The 22,221-nt window shown below is 41.5% G+C and overlaps 1 protein-coding gene across 2 annotated transcripts; it reads left to right on the forward strand.

The window, feature by feature from the left end:
• The first annotated feature begins 18 nt into the window (after positions 1 to 18).
• YWHAE (tyrosine 3-monooxygenase/tryptophan 5-monooxygenase activation protein epsilon) lies at positions 19 to 21,755 on the forward strand. 2 transcript variants are annotated; one of them, XM_048068029.2, is made up of 7 exons: positions 19 to 226; positions 10,441 to 10,640; positions 15,348 to 15,454; positions 15,783 to 15,989; positions 16,776 to 16,912; positions 19,274 to 19,320; positions 20,835 to 21,755. In XM_048068029.2, the coding sequence occupies exons 1-6, from the start codon at positions 163 to 165 to the stop codon at positions 19,279 to 19,281; spliced, it is 723 nt and encodes a 240-aa protein (XP_047923986.1). In that variant the 5' UTR covers positions 19 to 162; the 3' UTR covers positions 19,282 to 19,320; positions 20,835 to 21,755. The 2 variants fall into 2 exon arrangements, with proteins under 2 accessions (XP_047923986.1, XP_047923985.1); XM_048068028.2 differs by lacking the exon at positions 19,274 to 19,320 and having other exon boundaries at positions 20 to 226.
• The last annotated feature ends 466 nt before the right edge of the window (positions 21,756 to 22,221 follow it).

The following is a 22,221-nucleotide window of genomic DNA, read 5'->3' on the forward strand; positions in this document are numbered from 1 at the left end:
CAGGGCGCATGCGCGCCCTTGCGGAAGTGCCCGGATGCAGCGGGAGGAGGCGCTGCCGCCATATTTGCCCGGAGAGCAGCGAGCTGGTAGCTGCTGAGCCCCCCGGCCCCATCGGCTTCCATCCGCCCCGGACACTCCCCGACGCCACTCCGCCTGCAGGCCATGGACGATCGGGAGGATCTCGTCTATCAGGCCAAGTTGGCCGAGCAGGCTGAGCGCTACGATGGTGAGCGCCGGCTGAGGAAAAGCCCTGCGAGGCCGAGGGGGAGAAGGGAGGGAGGGAGCGGCCACAAAATGGCGGCTGGGCGGGGGAGGGGGGGGCAGGGGCGGAGGGGGGGCACGGACAAAATGGCGCCTGGCACCCCCCTGAGGGGGCTGAGGGAGCTGGGGCTGGGGGGCCTGAAGGAGCGGGAGGCTCGGGCCTGGGCGGGGCCGCTGGGGGGGGGGGGCGGCGGCGGCGGCAGAGCCGGGAATAAAATGGCGGCCGCGAAGGGCGAGTCCCGGGGGGAAGGGGGAGCCGCCCCCGCCTCATGGAGGTGGGGGGGGGGGACACAAAGAGACCCCGCCGCTGCTGCTCGGGTGCCTCGGGGCGGTACTCACGGCCCGGGCCTCGCTTCCCTTCAGCCGGGCTGCAGGGCTGAGGGCGGCTCGCCGCAGACAACGCCCTCTCCGGGAGGTGGGTGCCCGGCTCGCTCGGCCCCTCGGGGGGGAGATGGTGGGGAGAGGCCCGCTCGCCGTGGCCGCTCCTAGGGGAGTGGGGCTGCCGCTTTTCTTTCTGTTCTTTTGCTTTCCGGTGGAGATACCGCTGCCCCTGGCAAACCCAGAGAGAGACCGAGCTCTCACCCTGGAGCCATCTAGTACTACGTGATACTTCATTGCCTAAAGGAAATGCGTACGCTTTCATTATGCGCAAGATGCTATTACATTTCATTTTCTTTTTCCAGTATTGTGTGGTTTTTTTCTTTTTTTTCCCCGATAAAGTTTGTGTGCTGTGCCTGATCGGTACAGATCTGGGGAAGAGTGGTGGTGGGAGGGAGCTGACAACCCTGGAATGGTGTCTGCTGCCCCAGAAATGTCTGCCTTGTGACTGTCTATTTAAACGTGTTTCTATTGCCTATAATAGACAAGGCCTTTAATTTTCTCAATGGTGTTAAACTTCTGGGACTGTTACTTCTGCCTTAAGACTCGTGTTTATGCATTTGAAGTGAAATACCTGTGTATGTTTAAAAAAAAAAAAAGAAAAGAATACAGCTATGTTTCATTTAGAGGTAGGGAGATGCTCCAAATACTTTGTTCACAATTTTCATAGCACAATAAGGTAATTTGGTGAGAACTAGGTTTTGTTCTCGGAGTTGCTGCTTAGAAAACTTCTGCTAGTGTTTCTGAGCATCTGAGAAATACACATTTTGGTGAGGAAAATAAAATCTACAACAAAAAAAGAAAGCCCAAATAAGACTGTCTTTTGTAAATGTTCTTATAGGGGAAAGGGGGTGGAAGTAAGAATTCCACTAAATGAAAGGAGTCAAACGGTTTCCTCATAGTAATTGTAAGGACTTGCAGGAAAAAAATGCCCACCAGAGCAGTTCTTGGGATGTGACTTAACTGGCTGGGAGGGATGGGCACGTGATTCAATATTTCACAGTAGGTATGCAACATCTATTGGTAAAAACTGGGGTGTGTGTTTTTTTGGTATTTTGCTGCCTACCCCAAAGAGCATGCGATGGGAAGACAGATTTTTCTCCCTGCCACCATTACTAAAAAGGATGCCTCCCCACCCCCAATCCCACCATTTTCCTGGAGTTGGGCTTTTTGTGTGTAGGGAGGAAAGGGCTCTCCACCGGGTATTAATGAATCAGTGTGACTATAAGTGTTGGCTTTGGTTTGAGTGGAAACCCAAAGTAGGATGCTTGGCCAACATCCTCCAGGATTCATCCTCTTTAGGAGCTTTTGAGGCATAACTGCCTGTCTTTCTGGTGCTTTCCTAGATTGGTGATAAATCAGTTCTTTGGAAAGTAATCAGACCCTACCCCAGTGTAGAGATCTGAAATGCAAAACCATTCGGCTTCCTGTCAAGAAAAAAAATGGTTGATAGTTTCCCTTTGTGCAGCTTTTCTTTCCATCATTGGGCTTTCTATTCCAACCCAGTTGTGGATGTTTGCAGAACAAGCTGGCTAGATCAGAATTTAGAAGATCTCTCATGCTGTATTGCTTCTGAACCGTAATGAGGCCATTGCTAAGGAGGGAGCACCAGGAGTTGTGTTAAATCAATACTGTGGTTTTTAGACTTCCGAAGTTTTTTGGAGTCAAGTTGGGTAAACAAATTTAAGGTGTACCCTCTAATTCTGCTAGCTGTTCTGCAAGCATCTTTACTTCTTACGTCTCTGGCCTGGAAAAAAATGGTATTGTAGGTGCTGTTCCTGCAGCTAATTCCGTATCCTGGTTCAGCTGGAACAATAAAGAGTTTTTAGCATATTTTGTTATTGTTTAGATGAAATACTGCATTTCTGCTCAGATTGCTTCTCAAACAGTTTTGTTCGCGTTTGGCAGTATGCTGAAAGTGTAAGTTATTCTTAATTTTGCTCTTTGAGATAGATGATCACAAGGTCACAGTTACTAGTTTGCACATATAAAATATGTGATGGTAAGTACTGTCTACTGCAAATATGCTGGAATAGAAATTTGTTTTATAACATCAATATGAATGTGAAATCAGTTTTTTGTTTAATGTTAAGATAATATTAAGTTCTGCCCCATCTTTTCTCGTGAAAGAGTGGCGCGTGGTATGTTGTTTTCTTGTGTGTGATTAGAATCGGCATGGTTTGTGACAATTAAAGCGGTGCTTATAGTAGGCATATATCTAGTTTTTTTGAGTTACATGACTCATTTGAAGAACTTTATCGAGTCTTGCAGGTTGTGCCTGTAAATTTTTAAAAACCCAGTCCTGTATCTGTATGGTCCTTAGTATTTTGGCCTGGATTAAGGGGACAACTTTCTAGGTACTTCTGCAGTGTAAATAACACTTAAGCACTGATCTCTGGAGATATTAAGAGATTTGGGTGTCTTACTATCTTTACAGATCTGCTTAGGCATGTCATGACAAATAACAAAATGCCAGGGAGCTTGCTTACATTATAGGAAGCTTTGTGACAAATCTCTCTTTGAAAAATCTCACTCGTCTGATGTTCCCTCAAAGACTATTACTAATAGCGTAATATATAACTATCTTTTTGGGAAAAGAATTGGAATAGACAAGTTCACAAACACAATTTTACCTTACTAATGTTTGACTTTATATCAAGACAATGTATGTATCTGCGTTTTTGTAGACTTCTGAATGTCAAAACTTAATTCTTCATTGTGGAAGCTAGGGTAGCATCTTTCCTTTAATCAGGTGAGAAACCTACATGCTATGACACAAGGTAGACTCTAAGTGGATAGTCTGCTGTCAATTTTGTGTTACAGAGCTTGAGGTATATAACTTGAAATTTACATAAGGTATGGCAGGTGAGATGAACAGGGTTTCTTTCTTTCTGAAAGCAGATATAGGTCAGGTTGCAGCTGGGAAGAAAATATTTGACGTCTCTCCAGACTCCCAGTACAGCAAGTTAACAGGTGACTCCTATGTTTCTATAAACTGTCAGGGTAATGCATCTTTACTCTGAAGACAATAAGGTGTGCAGCAGTGGACTGAATCCAGAATTTGAACATGTTCTAGAAGCTGTCTTACAGTAACAGAACTTGAAGTCAGAGCTTACTTAAGAATCAGTCACTAATCTGTATCAAAAATGATAATTTATTTACTAATTTCAGTTTGCAGATGTCCTATTTCAAGTAAATAATGTAAATGCATTTAAGGGGTGTTGTTCCCCTACTGCCCCCAACAGTTGTATGAAAGGGCTCTTGTGTAATTTCCTTTTTGAACATCCTCAAGTTCTGAGAGCAACCAAAGAATTCAAACTTCTAAGCTTGGTTCGTTTGGTGCTCTGCAAGGTGTCCAGCAACTGAGTTGGTGTCCTTTAATTTATTCAGGTACTTGTATTGGGATACTATTTATTAGCAGGTCTCAGTCAAACAGAGAAATACGTGATGAGACTCGATCCTTAAATTTTCCTATAGCTACTTTCAAACTGATTTTTTTATTAGTAATCCCTTTCATTTAGGAGGATGTAACTTCACAGCTTGCAGATATAGAGATGACTTGCTGCAAGAAATACTTCTGCTGGTCTGTAGGATTGGTTGTGCGGAAAATATCCCTGTTGCTTGGATAATTTGGCCTTAATCCATCTGGTTCTCCAAGTGCATAGAAGTACTGGTATGCTCTGTAGAACTGTATATTGCAGAGTCATGCAGTCAAACGTTGGAATTGTCTTGGCTGCACCAGCAGTTATAAACCTCAGCAGGCTGTACTGCTATTCCCTGTATGCTTTCTCTACAAAACTAGTTTAAACCACTGTGTAGGGTGGATTTTCTTTGGTGTTTTCTCCCCTCTGCCTGCTTGGTTGTCTTAACATCTGGGGTTATGGTTGTTAGGTTGTTTTATGCTCATTTATATAAAACTTGCACATTGTCATAGGTGTAGCATGTTCTAGGTAGGGACCTTAAGATAAGATTATCAGTTTTTATTACCGGCAGTTAAAAGGGTGCGGCTACTCAGGGTGCTTCAAGCATATGAAGACATCTGAAGAAAAATCACGAAAGCTCTGTAGCATGTAAAGGGAAATGCTATGTTTATTTTATGCTTTTATAAACTAAAATGGTGGTGCTGTGAAGTGGGGTGAGCTAATGTGACAACTCCCTGTTGAAAGGGGGATGTCCGCTCTTCAGAGCCAGTCCAGGTCTCTAAAATAGAAGCAAATGTCTTTTCTTCTTTTCCCCTGAGTAGTTTTCTGAGATGGTGACCTGAATCAGATAGTTCAGAGGTCATAGAAGCGCTGAGCTGGCATGAGTGTATTGATAGGGATAGAAGAGAAAGGCACCTCCCTGTCCCCACAAGCTCCTCAACTAGTTTAGTCATCTCTTAAATACTAGTTGCAAAATGCAGGATTTCTTAAGAGAACAGAAGAACCTCATGTTGGGAACATAGTAGCTTTGTCTTCAGAACAAGAGTTCCTAATGGATGAAAAGATGAGCTCTGCTTTCTCTTGGCTTGAATTTAGACCTAATCACTGCAGTGAATAGAGTGGTGTCCAGTGATAGCAGCTGAAGGCCTGCACGGCCAGGGAGAATGTAATCTATGGGCGTTAGTCTTTGTGGTTACACATCACTTGATGAAGAAAACGCACTTGCCGTTATTTTTTCAGCTCTCTTTGTCTTATTGCTGTTAGCAATTTGCTCTTACTACTGAGTTAGTACTTACTATTTGCTTCCTTTTTTTTGGATCACTTACAAATGTGAGCATCCTTCCCAGCACAGATCACTGTGTGATTCCACCAGTGATCTTCTCCCCGTTACCCTGTTTCCTGTCTTTCAGCCAAGTGTTTATCCATATGAGGACTCTTCTTATCCCATGGCAGTTGAGTTCCTCAAAGAACCTTGGTGAGGGACCTTGCCAAATGCATTTCTGTATCAATCGTGTCTTCCTCGTCTATATGCTTGAATCACTTAAAGCCTCACAGTAGAATTGTGAAGCGTTATGTGCATTTGCAAAAAGCTTTACTCTTCAGTATAGCTTTTATGCATATACCCACTCATTTTTTTTAATCCTCTTGGATCCTGGTGAGTGTTAGGTTAATGGGTCTGTAGTTCCCCTTGACTGTCTGCTGGAACACCTTCTAAAATCCTTCTGCTTGTTTCTGCTGCTAAAGCCTTGAGAGGATATACACAAGAGTTTAGGATCAGGTATTTCATTTTGAGTTCTTCATAGTTGTTACTGATGATTTGTTCATTCCGTGACCAGTACTTGTACCCAGTCTTCTCTGAATACTGGTTATGGTGAACACAGATATGGGAAGACTTCTTTCTTTCTGCCATGTCCTTAACATCCCTAGATCACCCTGGAGCATTTGCAGCTTTTTGCTCCTGATGTGCTGAAGTAGATATTGAGCGGCAGCTTAAGAGCTTGAAGATCTTGGCCTGCTTTATTCCCTCTAGACAAGAAAGGATTAAACTTAAAACACAACTTCAGTTTTCTGAAGTGCTCTGCTTCTGCTACTGTCAACTTGGTGGTATTTAATAAGGCTACCTTCTGGGTTTTCCTAAGGTTCTTTTTGATTTGAGCCCCCAGTGTGGTGGCCATCAAGTCATCTCCATTCTACCTCTACTGAACGAGTTCTTTTCCTGTTCTTATTTTAACAAGCTTTCTCGCTTTATCTTGTTCCTCTTTCAGAAACCAAGCATACCACAAGCAAACTTTCTAGCTCTTGTTTTCCTTCGGTAGTATTGAATCAATGTGTGCTGTGGCAAGGCCTGCTTTTCAGTGTGGTTGAAACAGATCCTGTGTATTGTTGAAAACTGGGGGGGGACTGTGTCATAGGCTGTATGACTGGTTGCTTCATTTTAAAAAAAAAATCCATCGAACACCATAGCATTGTGCTTATTGAGAGACTTAAGCAACATATTGTGCCATAACTAGACATTCTGAGTACTGTAGCTTTGCCCCAGTGGTGTCTCTTCCTTAGCTTTTCAAACACAGTTTGGGCCAAGTGGTTCCTGTTGCAACTCTTATTGCTAACCTAGCCTTGGATTTTCAGTCTGAGCAGTATAAACTGATTAAACTGTCAAATTGATGTACAGTCCGTTGGCATGGTCTGCTGTCTCTTAACTTTGTAGTCTGTATTGGAAAGGCTTGTAACATTCCTACAAAATTCCCAGTGCATCAGCACTACTTCCATATTTCCTTACCCAGGGATGTTCCAGTTCTCCTGTGCTGCTTGGATTTCTAGAGTTTGAGAAGCAGCAAATACTTTGTTTCTCATCTTTATCTGGAACGAAGCGTTCGTTATTTTTGATCTGTAAGTTTCCTCATCACCTGTGCCCTTTGTGCAAATTCTGTGGATTGGTGCCTAATAGTTATCAATCACATGTTTCTCGACACTTGTAAACTTCCCCCATTACTTTTTAATTTTGTGGCTTTGTCATTGGTATAGGTCCAGTAGCATTAATGAAGCTTATACAAAAAAGGATTTTATCTCCTTCCATAGGATTATAGTGTTGGGTTTCTATTGTTATTTTACCCTTGTTATGCTTTCAAAGAACTGCTTTTTTAGACCAATTCCATTGACTTACTGTATTTTTTTGTAAAAGTGGATGCCTGTGGTAGTTAGAACTTTAACTATTTCTTTCCCTGTGTATTTCAGTCCTTTTAAGGTGGAAAAACTACCATTATATTTTAGAGACTTACAAAGTTCCATTGTAGTTTTTAGGAGTGTCAGATTGTGTATCTCTAGGACCGTAATCTCTCTAGAATCTTTGATATTTAAAGACATCAACGAACTAGCCCCAAGCCACATACCATCCTGTTCCATGTCTTTTGTAGGTAAGTCAGTAGACCACTGTCCAAATCTTTTGTGTTTTACAGGCTATGTCTGTCCTCCTCCCATGTGAGAGGAGCCACCCGTCTTAACTGTTGCGTTGGACATAGGAATAAATAATTGGTAATGCCCATGCTGCTTCTGAATAGACTATTGTACTGTAGGCAGTTGTTTTGAGTCTCAGCTGAATACTTTTTCCCTAAGAATATACAGACTGTTTTACCTGATCAGGCCAAATGTCCACTCATTGTAATACTCCTTAAAACACTTCACAGCAAATGTCTGAGGAAGGATATGAATCTAGGGCGAGCATGTCATTCTCCCAAATATTATTATATATCTCTTATAATATCTCTTATCCTTCCCCAATTTATGCTTTGGGGAGTTCCTGCTCTGATGGTGGCATGATCTCACAGCACCATAACATGGTGACAGCCATAGTCAACTCAAAGAATGGAATTTAAACACTTTAACTACAATCTGTCTTTTTTTGAATTAGTAGCATAAATCTACTCTTTGTATAATGCAGTGTAAGCATCTCTGAATTGTGCATGCAGTGAGTTGTCACTACTGCAGTAATCCTTAACTGAAAGGTAATTTCAGACTTTCTTTGTCATGGTCTCCCAGCTTTTCATCTCTGTGTAGAATCTTCTCTTGCCTTTTTTACCTCTCTACTTGTTACGGTTTTCTGATCCAGAAGATCCCTGGAAACTTACCTTACATGTTTCTCACTTCCGTGTTTCTGGAGTAGTTTATTTACTGATATCACACTGTCACATAAAGAGTTGTATCATCTCAATATTGCTGTGTCTGTTTGACTGAAGTATAGGGGTTGTACTGTGTCAGACCCCAGAGGTCTTCAGGCTGATGGTGGATGTCTGGGAATGAGCATTGTAGATGAACAGTACAGCATCACTTCCTCCTCCTTATTCTACACCTTGTGTTTTCCTACAGGATTTCTCTTCAACACATGCATTAGCTAATGGTTGAAGAGAGGGCTGTGCATTCACAACTACAGGTTAATTTCTCAATTACTTCTCATATCTGAGGACAGTTAAATATTAAGCTTAAAGTCAAGCCATACGGCTCTTGCTGGAGCTTGGCAAAGATGTCCAAGTAGGAGAGAGTGCAAGTCTTAATTCCTGTTCATCTTTCCTCACGAGAAATAATACTGTGGTAGGCAAATTATCTTGGATGTACCTGTTGTTTAAGGAACTTAAATATGAGATGACTTAGTTTTTTTAAAAACAACGTTCTTTGAAGAGACAGAAGCATCGTCCTTTAGGAAATAAGTCATAGTGCTTGTAGTATTTAAGTGGAATATTGTAACTATCATATTGCCTTCAACTTGGCTAGTTTAAGTTAGAAGATTGCATGCTTAAGTTTAACATTAGATATATGTACATAGTGTTTTAGGGTGGCTTTTGAAGTCTTCAGCAGAAACAGTTGACCATTTTGAAACAGCAGGGTGTTTGTAAATATTATCAAAGCCTTTGGGGATTTTTGTTACTTTGTGAGCTGGAGTAGCAAAATACATTGGGTGAAGTAGGGATGTTTTCTTCTGGGGAGAATAGAGCCACTGTAAAATTGTCCTGCACATGTGGAGACCTGCTCAAGACTGATAACATTGTTCCTGCCAAGGAAAAAATGAGCCGATAGTTCCCATTACTGAAAGAGCTTATGCCTGCTAAGACTGAATTTTAACACCTGAGGGGGGAAAATGACAGTTAAGCGCTACTTGTTTCCTGTGGCTTCTGCTCCCTTGATACAACATAAGGTAAAATGATGGGGGAGGGATGATGAAAGTGCAAGTTAAATAGGGCACAGAAAGGTAAAGGGTCATAGTATGGGAGGTGTAGCCTAGTCACGTCACCGTGGTCTTGGCAGAAAGTAAATTTGTGACTCTGGAGCTCCTCAACCTACCAGGTAGCTGGGAAACCCTTGTCCTGTTGAGCAGCTGGGCTGGTTGGGTTGTGGTCTCATTAATGTTCCCTGTACCTGGGATTATCATCTGCTCTAGCAGCTGGGAGGTAAATGATGAAGGAACTGATGCACTTTTTGGCGGGACAAAACTTACGGTTCCTGAATGTCTTAAACTAAGAGAGCCCAGTATATATGTAACATTTCAGCTTTATTTTTCTAATATGTCATAGACAATCATAATGTGATTAGGTAGTGAAAGGATTAAAGCCTTCCTTAAGTAGTTCAGGCTTTTGCTTCCACTTGAACATAGGAAAGCTATATTTAGTAATAACTTATTTTCACCTCAGCTTTACAAGTCTTTTTTAATGGCTTAGGTTATAAATATGAATTATATTTTGTGTTACTTTTTCAGTGGAAATAGCTGCTTGGCATGGGTAGATATGGTTGCTCTGGTTATCCTCAGGATGTCTCCTTTGTCACTTTTCCAAGTAGCTAATTTTTCTTTTGGTGGTTTCCTCTTGGAACTTTGACTTGCTTCCCTAATCTATTCAAATCTGGATCTTATTTTTTGGTTAATTACTATAATACAGTGTATTCCAGCTGACAAATCAGTGGAGCATTCTGTAATTCTTCATTTTATCCCTATTGTGCTGAAAGCCAGCTTAGGTTTGCTCATGCTTTTCTCACAATTCAGTGTCTTTTCAGGAGCACTTTGAAGAAACACACATTCCTGTAGGATTGTATTGATAACCATTATCCACTGTAAAAAAAATGAGTGCTTACTGCTAAATCTGTTTTGCCTTTCTTAAGCTGTCTTTAAAGAATGTTTTGGGTACTCTTGTCAAATGCATTTAAGAGAGTATCAGGTAATTCCTTTGTGCGTGTGCTCATGGATTTGTTTGGATCGCTCCAGTATAAAAGTGAGGAGTAACTGCATGAAAGGAGGAGGGAGCCTGTTTTGATAAGTTATCATTAAACCACCCAACAGAAGTTGCACATTGAAAGATGCTTTAGCTGTAAGAATAATTGCCTGACCTTTTCTTCCTAGAAATGGTTGAATCAATGAAGAAAGTGGCTGGAATGGATGTGGAGTTGACAGTGGAAGAGAGAAACCTGCTTTCTGTTGCATATAAAAACGTGATTGGAGCCAGAAGAGCTTCCTGGAGAATAATCAGCAGCATTGAACAGAAAGAAGAAAACAAAGGTGGAGAAGATAAATTAAAAATGATTCGGGAATATCGGCAAATGGTAAGATGTAGTTGGTGTTATGGTGTAATGCCATTTAGTTAAGAAGGGCTGCATCCTGGGTTTGTTACCCTTAAGATAAAGCACTCCTGTATTCCCAGGGATGGGGGATGTTAAGATGTTACAGTCATCTCAACTGTGAAACTTGCATGTGTAATAACCTCTAGGGCCTTGCTATTTTTTTCTCTTCAGAGAGGGGAAAAACTGATGCAGATAACTTCATGGTGAGTCTAGTCAGTCTGTGCAGCTTTACCTAAAATGGAGAACTTGGAACAAGCTTTGACTTTCATCAGGAAGGGCTAATGAAACCATCAGCTATTAGAACAGTGAACTGTTTCCCTCCCGCCCCACCTCCTGGTTTAATGTGGAGCAGGCATTCTCCCATACTATTTAAATCCCACACATTTCTGCAGAGACTTCACATTCATCATTTGAGGACAAGTGCCTCCATGGTTCAGATCTTCACTTCCAGAGAAACAGTGGAGTCTGTCTTTTAACCTCCTGGCACTGATTTGTACACTACCAATGGAAATGATGTTCCTTTTTTCAGGAGTGGCTCTGGACTACTTTCTTTTGACTCATAGCATTTCTCTTGCTCCATGGAATTGTTCAAGTTGTAAGTTTCTATTTTTATGCTGGCGTGCTGCTGGGATGAGGCGCTGCCAGTTACATACAGTCCCAAATACCATTTCTTGATGGGTGTCTAAAATCTTTCTAACAGAGCATATAAATTAAGACGGTGAATACCTATCTAATGATTGCTTAAATTTGTCTTAGATAATATGCTTTCAGGTTTCTGCTTAATATTTTGTGGGCAGTTGCTATCTCCTGCCAGAGATCCTTTAATAGTGAAAAGACTTTCCATTGTTTTTGAAAGGATTGTTTAAAAAAAAGGCATTGTTCTGCATCTCTCTCCTTGTAAAGAGAGCAAGTACTGTGCAGAACAGACTGGTGAGCAAGAAATGTGTGTATATAGTCCTCAAAATAGGATATATTGAGAGAGAAATATACAGCCACATGGAATGCAGGGCCATGCCAACGGTGTTGTCATCCTTTAAATCCTTACAGGGAATAGCCATCGCTGTTGTTCAGAGTGCCTGCAGGCTTTAGGTGGAAGAATGCTGTGGAGTACGAAGCAGTGTATTTCCATACTGGAAAAAGACAAGATGTGTCTACTTAGCTCTAGCCTGGGTTTTCCAAGAGGCTTATGTGTTGCAGCTGGAGCTAGAGGCTGTGTCCTGCTTGTAGCTGCTGAAAGACTTGCTTCAAGTTAGTGGATGATGCTTCTTGCTGCTGCTGAAGTGAGAGCTGCAGCAAAGGTGCCCTGCTGTCATACTTAGTGTTTCTGTGTGAATGGGAAAGGTCCAGTGCAGACTCGGAGTCGTGGTTATTTTGCTTGCCTGCTAATAAATACCCACTATTGTATTTTTCAGTCTTAAGAACAGTGTTACTGGGGGATCCTTCCCAGGCTTGAAAGACTCTTGGGGCGGGGGGGGGAAGAGGGGAGCATTGGGGACAACACAAAACAGTTATCTTGGCCTGTTAGTCCCTAGACTAAAGTTTTGAGGGGTGAGAGAAAACTAGCATCTCTGGAAAAATCTCTTGCCTACCACCAAAACCAGGTGTAGGGGCTTGCACAGCTGTGAACTGCTGCTTGAGTTGAAATGGAAGTTGTAGTTAGTGTAGAAATCATCTGAGTCTTTTGTCTACATCAGTATTTGTTAGAATTCAACTCTTTGGTCTTGTTCAAGTGAACTCCAAGCACTTGAAATTACTAGCCAGTATGACCTGGGGCAGAACTCAAGGGCTGATGGTGTCAGAGCAGGACCTGGCTGGTTTTGTCTGAGGCGTGCATCAGGCAATACTGAAGGGCGGTAGAGGCCTCTCTACTCTTTACGTTGTCTGCTTAAGATAAACGTAGCAGAACCAGTACAGAGTTATGGGAAAAACTGTTGCTGACATGATTCCTGCTTCTTGGGTCCTGTGGCCATGTGGATGCACAAACGTGGAGCCCCTGGCTTTCTCCTCTGACTGCATCTCTGTGGATGAGAACATGGAGGCTTGCTTTCTCTGTCCTTGAGAGGATGAAGTGGTGCCTGCACATGATGCAGTTCAGATCCTTGCAGTAAGACCAAATCCCTTCCCTAATAGCATAGGACAAGTGTTCACCTCCCTCTTACAGTCTGTACTTGTGGCATACTGAGTGTGCTTTGTAGTGCTCAGCCTGGGTTGTATTTTGGGGCAGCTGCAGGGCTTTCTCCTTCCTCTCTTCATAGAAAGATTAGCCTGGAAGTTGACACGTGGGTGGTCATTTTGTTTCTCAGGGGAGTGGGGAGGAAGGTAGCTCACAGGCTTTAGCAACTGCTGCCTGCTGTTCTGCTTTCATGTTGCATCCCAGCTGTGAGGTGCAGCTATTCTGTGGGCTAAATAGTAAAACAGGTCAAAGAACTAGTACGGGCCATGATTTTCCTGGTTGGTTCTAATACGTTTCCTTATTTAGGTCATCAGGTGGTTTAGAAACTGCTGTACCTGTAGAGCTAAGAACCCAGTCTGGAATCTGCTTAAGCCAGCACAACCACTAAAATACAGAGGCAGGGTGGATTGGGGCGGGGGGGGGCACTGCACCCATCAGGATGAGCCATGTCATTGCTAGTCAGAGCCTGCAGTTCCATGTGTCCTATTTTGAGCTAAAATGGTAATAGGCCCTAAAACTGCCTGTTCTGCGCGATCCCAAAAGGCTTAGTGTGAGCTCTTGTGCTGGCTTGCTGTGCAGAGCTCAGTTATTCTCTGTCAAGAGAAGATCCCTTTAGATCTCTTTTTTTTTTTTAAAAAAAAAAAAAAGAGCTCTTAGGATTGTGGTGGTGGGGGGGAGTTGTTTTTTTTAATTAGCTCAATTTGTATTAAACCTCTTAAGTTAAGCACGGTCAGGACATATAAATTGCCCTGGTCAGTAGTTGCTTTCTGGTAACTTGTGTGACTGATCCTTTAAGCACAGCTGAAAAAGGTCTGTCTGAGATGAAATGGAAGTTTGTACGTGTCTGGTTTAACAAAAGAAGATTAGAAACTGATTTAATTCTTTGCAGTTGTGCTGAAGATCTCTCTGCAAAAGAAGTCATTGAGAAAGAGGATCAAGAGGAAAGAAGTTTGCAGGAACTGACTGCTGGCACAGGTTTTATAGCTTTTGTAGCCCAAGAATATATGAAGTAGATTCTTCTCAAGCGACCATATTTCAGCAACTTCCCTAAGCATTTGTCACATAACTAAGTATAGCATCTAACTCTTCCTCTGAATGCTCTAGGGCATTCTGTCATTGTTTGCATATGAAATTTGCTGTATATTAATCTACCTAAAGGAACTTCTCCAGATCTGTTAAGTAACTTTGTACAAATTGATATGTGCCAGTTTAATTTATTTTAGATCTAGTTTTAACAGTTTTGAGGCTAGATGTCGTGGTTACAAACCACAAGAGTTTAGAAACTATATGGTGATAAGATACTGCATGAAAAGAAAAATGCTATATGAAAGAAAACTGCATGAGTGGGGGGGGGATAGGAAGGGATAGCAGGCTGACTGGGGCTGCTCTTGCGATCTGAGGCGTGCAGCTACTGGTACCGCTTACTGTAGCTGATGTCGATGCCTTGCCTTGAAAACCTCAACTTTGTAGGCTGTAACAGTAGCTTGAGCCAGAGTTGTCTTCAGCCATAACGGAAAGTTAATGCCAAATCAGGAAAGAGCAGCAACAGGTTGCTATCTGCACTTAACCAACCCCTCTTGCTGTGGATGATGTGGGATGCTTGGATCAAGTCTGGTTTTGGCAATGTAGATGTCAAAAAAGAGCTTTTAGCTTTTTTTCGAAGGTGTTTAGTTTGCTTTCAGGTATGAAGCTTTCTATGGTAGAATCTAATCTTGTAGACCTTGCTTTTTTTATTCCAAAGCAGGAAAAAAAGTGATGTGACCATGTTTTCAATTTTGGCTATTAAAATCCAGTAACTGATTTTAAATAAGACTTAATATATTGTTTTCTTTGACCACTGACCTCACTGTTAGTGTTGATGGTTTCTGCTTTTTTCTTTGTTATGAACTGCTATGCTTTGCTTTTTTATTGCCTGCTTCTGAAGCTTGTATTTTTTTCTGTAATTTGTTTTCCCCTTGTATCTGACCTTTTTTTGTCTGTGACACATCTGTTGTGTTCTAATATTACATGATTTTTGTCTTAGGGCTTTTCTGCTAGTACTTGGCCTCCCAAGTAGCCAGTGGAAACCTGTTCTGAATGTGTAATGTAACTGGGGGTGAAATGGAGTTCAGCTGACCTGTCTTAACTACCTTCAAATTGTTTCCTTCACCATTGCCACTTCAGGGCCTTCCAGGATCAAAAACGTGAGGCATTAGGAGTTGTGCAAGTCATGCAGTAAGCAGTTATATGCTGAGACAGACATAATGCAACTGTCTAGCAAGATGTTTCCCAGGGAATTTATAATTCCGTTATTCAGTTACGCATTTCATCATACATCAGTCCTTGCATCTTCTGTCTGCCAGCTAACTACCCAGTACTGTTTTGCTTAATGTACCTGTGGACAGCTGAATCTGTCCTGTTTTTTGTCTTCCCCCTCCTTGGGTATTTATGATGCCACCTGTTTGATATTAAATATTTTTGAGACAGGCCTTTAGTCTTCTGTGCTAACCTTGCTGCCTCTTTGTGTTTTTTTTAAGGTTGAGACTGAACTGAAGTTAATCTGTTGTGACATTCTGGATGTACTGGACAAACACCTCATTCCAGCAGCTAACACTGGCGAGTCCAAGGTTTTCTATTACAAAATGTGAGTGTTGCCTTGGGAGGTGAACTTCTTGTTGTATCTGGAGTAGATAACGGGAGTAAAGTAGTGATGCATGGTGGGTTTTTTCAGGCTAGAACAGCCAATACTATAATATCCTGTACTAACGCAACAAAAGAAAAATCAAACCTTCTCCCGCTTGATGGTTTAAAATGTGCTTAGGTGCTAAGGCCCTGTTGCCTGGGCAGTAATTCAGCAGTAGTAGTCCTTTTGTGTGTGAATGTACAAAATGACTTGTAGAACTAAGCACTTTAGTGGCTGGTGTGGAAATAAGGACTAATGACTTATTGTTTGTTCTATCCTTGTTTTTCAGGAAGGGGGACTACCATAGGTATCTGGCTGAGTTTGCCACAGGAAATGACAGGAAGGAGGCTGCAGAGAATAGCTTGGTGGCTTACAAGGCTGCTAGTGATATTGCAATGACAGAACTCCCGCCAACACATCCTATCCGCTTAGGACTTGCCCTCAACTTCTCTGTATTCTACTATGAAATTCTTAATTCTCCTGATCGTGCCTGCAGGTAGGTAGTGACTGGGGAGATGGGGGAAACTTACGTGAACACCAAACAAGCCAAAAGTGGTTGCTAGTTAGAGAATGACTTTAATGCAACAACAAAAAAAAAAAAACAACACTGTGCTGGCTTTTTTCCTGCTGTTTGAGGTTACACCATTGGAAAGGCTTTGAACTTTTGTATCCTTTTGAATCCAGATGAATTTGTTTATCTGGGAGTAGGTTATGTACGAGAAGCAGTAATAACCTTGGACCAATGAACCAGTGGCAGCTTGACAACTTGCCATGTTAACTCTATGCTCACCATTACTGTGCAAAAAGTGTGAGGTAATTTAGCTTGCCTCTCTTGGTGCTGGCTCCTACACATGGTAAGAGGTGTCATGGTCAGAGGAATTAGTGGTATAGATGAGCTTTTGTAATTATGCTGATCTTTCGGTATTTAGCTTGTATGAGCATAGAAGTGAGGAATGAAGCAAAGACTTCCCTCTATTTCTGTCTCTGCAGGTTATGTAACTTTTTAAAGCTTTTAGCAGATGTTGATCAGTTCTATTGTGAGATGTAGAAACATTTAATAAACCCCAAATTCTTGAGTAAATAGTTACTGTTCTTAGTCATGCAAAGTAGTCGATTTTTTTTGAAGACTGGAGATGTTTATCCAAACATCTGAACACTTTTAAATAATATTTTTTAAAAAGAGGCTATGCATGTCTAGGTGGCTACATGAAAATAGGTGTTCTGAGGTGTTGACTTCAGAATTCTTTCACGATATGTATTAAGTCTGACTTTGTGCTTATAGGTTGGCGAAAGCAGCTTTTGATGATGCTATTGCAGAACTGGATACGCTGAGTGAAGAAAGCTATAAGGACTCTACACTTATCATGCAGTTGTTACGTGATAATCTGACACTATGGACTTCAGACATGCAGGGTGATGGTAAGTAAACGCCACTCGAAGGTGCTGCTGTCCCCTGAGCTCTACTCAGAAAACAAAGCAGAGATGTGTAGATTTTAGATTGATTTGGTGTTTCGTTGCTGTCATTCTTAATAATCGACCTTTCTGAACTTCTGTCCTTAACATGGGATGTATTGATGGGGTGACAGCAAGTTCTACTGAGAAGTTTTTCAGCTTCATACTTGAAGAAAGGAGATGTAATTAGTACCATTCTAAACATCAGTGATTATTTTAAAGCAGTGACTTCACTTAATTATCTGTCTTTTGTGGCTTGTCATGTTCATCTTACAGTTGTCATTTCAGCCAGATATCAAGTTCCAGTGCAGGAGGAAGTATTGCAAATGATCTAGTTCCCTTTTCAGGTCACTTAATGTTTCTGTTAGCTTTTCAGTACAAGATTGTTTACTGCCATCATGGCAATCCCTGTATCTTTTATGAAGAATCGAGTATGAAGATGAACAGGGATTCTGTAATTCTGTTACAGGACAAAAGAGTGAATGCTTAGAAAAGTCTAAATTTGCTACTTGATGTTTGGAAAGCTCTTTTTGTTTAACTACTCCCAGCAGATGCGAGGTTGTGACTCTGGAAATGGGCTATTGCCAGAGCAAAGAGCAAATATATCCTCTGGCAGTATCTGAGGGTGGGGCACTGATTGCTTCTCTTTACTAACATCTGATAGTTACTCACATAAGTATTTCTGATGTTCTGAATGGACTTTATTTCCACTTACATTTAATGTTCTATGTGAAAGAAATTTTGAGTTTGCCTTGTTTTGCTTATTAGTGAATTAAATGTTCTTTATGTAGAAAGATTAAACTTGTGTTTCCTTCTGCAAAAATTAGGTTCTGGATAGACCTGTAAAAAAAAAGCTAGATTTCTTTACTTAAATTTTAGGAGAAGAAAATCTGGCCTGTTTATTAGAGTATTAACAGAGGTCTAAAACAATATTCCAACTTGACTTCAGATAAGTCTGTAAATTTTTTAGTGTAAGTTGTTACTTGTTGTGTGGCAGTAGTCAGGTAGCTTTACTTTGGAGTACTTTACTGGCGTAGTGTCTGAAAGCAATGGTGGAATCTCATTACCTTCTTACTGCCTGCTGCCACTTGGTCAGTGGGGGCTGATGGTTTCTTTTAAGCATTGTTCACTTCAAGCTCTGGGAATGGCAGCAGACATGTACCATGAGTATTAATGCTGCAATTCAAATTTTACCCCTATTTCTTTGGGCTTTAGACAGAACTGGGGGGCAGAAGACTGTACACATGCTGGGTCTTGGCTTGTAGGGTAGCTGACATCTTAGTGCAGTCTCTTGCAAGGGACCCTGTGTTGTTTTCAAAGGTGCAACATTATATGATTCTGTACCCTTAGATATATATATTGCCCAGGTGGATCTGTAGAGCAGTGTCTCTAAGCATTGCAGGTATTAGATGCCTTCCGTGCTGTGGCTAGGGGAAAAATGTATCCCCAGTGCACACAATTAAAATCTGACCTTTTAATTTTTTAATGGAGCCAAATATCGCGGTGTTCTTTGGGAACAAACAGCAAGGTGGTTATTTCAGTGAAGCAATGAGGCTGGATTGCTAATGCAAGGTAGTAGAATTAGAACGTCTTCCAAAAGCTACCTCGATTTACACGTGAGCTGACTAACATCGCATTTCACAGAAGTTAGCGAGGTTATTTACAGAGGCTTTTAAAACTTACTTATTGAGTAATCCACATTCAAATTTCTTATTTCCTCATTAGCTCCGTAGTCTAGAGAATAACTATTTTTGTCCTTCCTGAAGTAGTTCAGAATATCTTAGGTACTGTTTTTGATGCATGGCACCAGCAGGATGAGGACTACAAACTAAACATACTGCAGAGCTGCTGAACTACTGCAGTTCTTCAGTCTTCAGGTTCCCAAAGAATACAATGTCTGTGTAATGTGTACAGCCACAGGTGAAAAGCTGAATTTTCTTTTCCTTGTAACATCATAATACGCTCACTGAGTGCGTTGGAAAGTGTTGCTTCTAGAACTCTATTTTCAAACTGGGTTAGAGCCTTTGAAGATAGGTAAAAGTTAATTGTGGCATTCACAAAGATGGTCATTATTACCAGTCTCCTGAGGAGATGGGAAGGCTTTTAAGAGGCTAGTTCCTTTTTCATTGAGCTCTTGCCTAATGCTTTATTTCAGTTATGTAGATTGTGGTGAATGTCTCTCTGAAATTGGGTAGTATTACTCAGCTGCTACACTTTTCCATCCCATGTACTGTATCTTTTAACCATGTCATAGACAAGCTGTTTACTTCACGCTTGTAATGTCGTCTTCATATGATTCCTATTTTCCCCTTCTTTCCTGCTGTATAGATTCCTAAAGGAAAGTCCAACTGTTCATTTCCTAAAAACTCTACTTTGTAAGTCCTCGTCATGGCTCAATGAACTTTTCAACGTCAGTTTTCTTCTGATCACTAATCATGCTTGCCTCTGTCACTACTTTGCTGCTGATAAAATTGCTTGTATCTTTGACTCCATTCCAGGGCTAAGCGATGTTCTGCCAATTTGTGACCTGTTACCCAGGTCCCATACGCATAACCAAGATCCAAAGTAACTTACGTGTTTGGGAATTGAGCGCATACCTGGATGGATATTAAGACTATTTGGGCATGAAAAGTACTCTTACTGTCGCCTGTTACAGGAGTATTTGCTTAAGTGCATTGGCTAGAGCATGCTCAGATCTAATAATCTTCCTCAGTTAGGGCCTCTGCGTTCTTCTTTTAAATTACATGTTTCATAATTCTAAATGTAAATTTTGTTTTTGAATGTCACATATCTTGTGTTCCTAGGCCACTTCTTCAAAACTCTACCTTGCATTGTACCTGGTGGTAATTCTGAATCTGGACATGCTCTGAGCAGGCATTCTGATTCTGTGCTGAAGTCATTGGTCTCATTTGACTGGATTTATTGCAAATGAATTTTTTTGAATGGACAGTTTTTGTTTATTGCCCTTAAGATAGTACCATGTCACATGGCTAAAGATAACTCTGAAGAAAACATTTTTTTCAGTTTCTTGTCAATTAGCTTAATCTTGCATGTGTTATGGCACCAGCTGGAGTATGTTAAACTTCTCCCTGTTGTAGTAGAAACAGGCAAAGACCTGTGCAGGAGGCATTGCATGCACCTCGCCCAGGGGCAACTATAAAGTAAAACTGAACACCTGTGACAATTCGCTGTGTGGACAGACCTCATTTCATTGCATGGTGCAGCCTGGTTGAATAGGTCCAAACGGGCTGTTTCTCAAGAGACATGTATCCCATAAGTCACTCTCTGAATAACCACAAGCCTGGGATTTCTTGTTACGTTGGACTGGGAAGTAGGGAAGCTTATTCATGCTTCTCTTGGTAACTTAATAGATGCCATGTAACTCTGTAACGTTGGCTGCAGTCAGTTGCGGTTGTTGAGACTAGGTGGACTCGGAGAGGAAAAAATATTTAATTTCTTAGCGGGTAGATGGCCTTAGTGATCTGTGGAGTAGCAATGAGGTTACTGGGAAGGTATGTTGTGACTTAAAGACGTTGATCTGCAGCCATTTGGACGATATGTCTTGGCTGTTCACTTCTTGATCAACAGGACTGACATATGCAGACTGTTTTCAGAAACGATGGTTTATTGTTTGTCCTTACAACAGTCCATGTTTTAATAGCCTGTGCTACAGTTGTTCCGTACGAAATGTGATGAGTTGATTACAAGGCTTAATTTCCATGGAAACGCTTCACTCCAGAACTGGCTGTTACGAGCGTGTGTGTCATTTATGCAAGCGTGTGAGTGTGTGTGTGTAACTGCATGAAACTATTAATCTTAGATGCTTGTTAAGCCATTCTGCAGTCTCGTTTTCAGAAGCTAACTTCTCTACTTTTAAACACTTTCATAGGTGAAGAACAGAATAAAGAAGCGCTGCAGGATGTGGAAGATGAAAACCAGTGAGACACAAAGGCCAACAAGAGAACCCATCTCTGACCACCCTTCCCCTTCCCCACAAAAACCCTCAGTGTCACTCTGAGAACCACCAAATCTGACTTTTACATTGGGTCTCAGAATTTAGGTTCCTGCCCTGTTGGGTTTCTTTATTTTTATTTTTTTTACACAGTTTAAAAGTTCTTAAAGGCAAGAGTGAATTTCTGTGGATTTTACTGGTGCCAGCTTTTAGGTTCTTTAAGACACTAACAGGACTGCGTAAAGGCTCTTTCAGCATTACTGTATTGTCTCCTGCCAGATGTGGTAATACTGCCATTAGAAGTGGATGTTGACACCTGAAGGCTGTTAGACTTGTAGGGGAGAGATTCGTTATCACAAGGTAGCATGCATGTGGTGGCATTTTTCTTTTTTATAACTGTTTAAACTGAATTTTATACCAATGTTTAAACTTAATTGGATGTTTAGCTTGAAGTTACAGGTTGCATTGGGACATATATTGTAGTGGGTTTACTTGTAATAAAAAAAAAATTCCAAACTGCTGAAATGTTGCTGAAAAATATGGTGCTGGTAACAGTTCAACAATCCGTGGCTGCTCATTCTTGCCTATTCTTTACTTTTCCTCAAAGCAGGTTAGCATTGAAGGTGGCATTGATAAGCCTGCATGCGTGTTCAATATTTTTTTCTTTCTCCCTCCCCCTTCCCCTTCTCCCTTCGCTCGCTCAACCTCTTTTGTTCAGTATGTGTAACTTGAAGCTAATTTGTACTACTGGATATCTGACTGGAGCCACAGATACAGAATCTGTATTGTTCTTACTGAAACACAGCATGGAATTAACATTAAACTTAAATAAAACAAACCTAAATTAAAAATGCCAAATATTACTATGACTTTCTTTTTATATTACTTCAGCAAGAATAATTTTTCTCTGTTGCTTGTAATAGGAACACTTGGAGGGGGAAGAGAGAGAGAGGGAGAGAAGAGTAGCTGCCCTGCTTTTCTTACGTGAGATAAAGTAAGATTCCAGTCTTAAGGTGAGACCAGCTTCTTAGAAGACAGCCTGCTTTGCAGCAGGAGTTGGCAGCCCTTCACACCATTTACTCAGAATTTCTGCTGCCTGAACGCACAAGGAGTCGTGAGTTCATCTTGCTTGCCCCCTATAGGACTTCTCTTCCAGTCTGGTTAAGTGGATGGGGAGAAGGGAAGCGCTTCGACTTAATGTCCACTCCGCTTAGCTGATGTCCTAGAATTCCTTTCTAGGAGTACCATCCATGTAGACAGATCAGGCCCCTGAACTGAAGAGATTCCCCGGAGCTGGTTCCACGTGTTTGCTGACAAGGCCCAG

Source organism: Anser cygnoides, chromosome 18 (assembly GCF_040182565.1).
Source record: "Anser cygnoides isolate HZ-2024a breed goose chromosome 18, Taihu_goose_T2T_genome, whole genome shotgun sequence".
In the NCBI taxonomy this organism is placed as follows: domain Eukaryota; kingdom Metazoa; phylum Chordata; class Aves; order Anseriformes; family Anatidae; genus Anser; species Anser cygnoides.

Coding starts and splice junctions, on each gene's coding strand:
- YWHAE (XM_048068028.2), top strand. CDS start 163: ATGGACGATCGGGAGGATCTCGTCTATCAGGCCAAGTTGGCCGAGCAG. Junction 10,641..15,347: donor TTCGGGAATATCGGCAAATG/GTAAGATGTAGT, acceptor GTTTTTTTTAAG/GTTGAGACTGAACTGAAGTT. Junction 15,455..15,782: donor AAGGTTTTCTATTACAAAAT/GTGAGTGTTGCC, acceptor CTTGTTTTTCAG/GAAGGGGGACTACCATAGGT.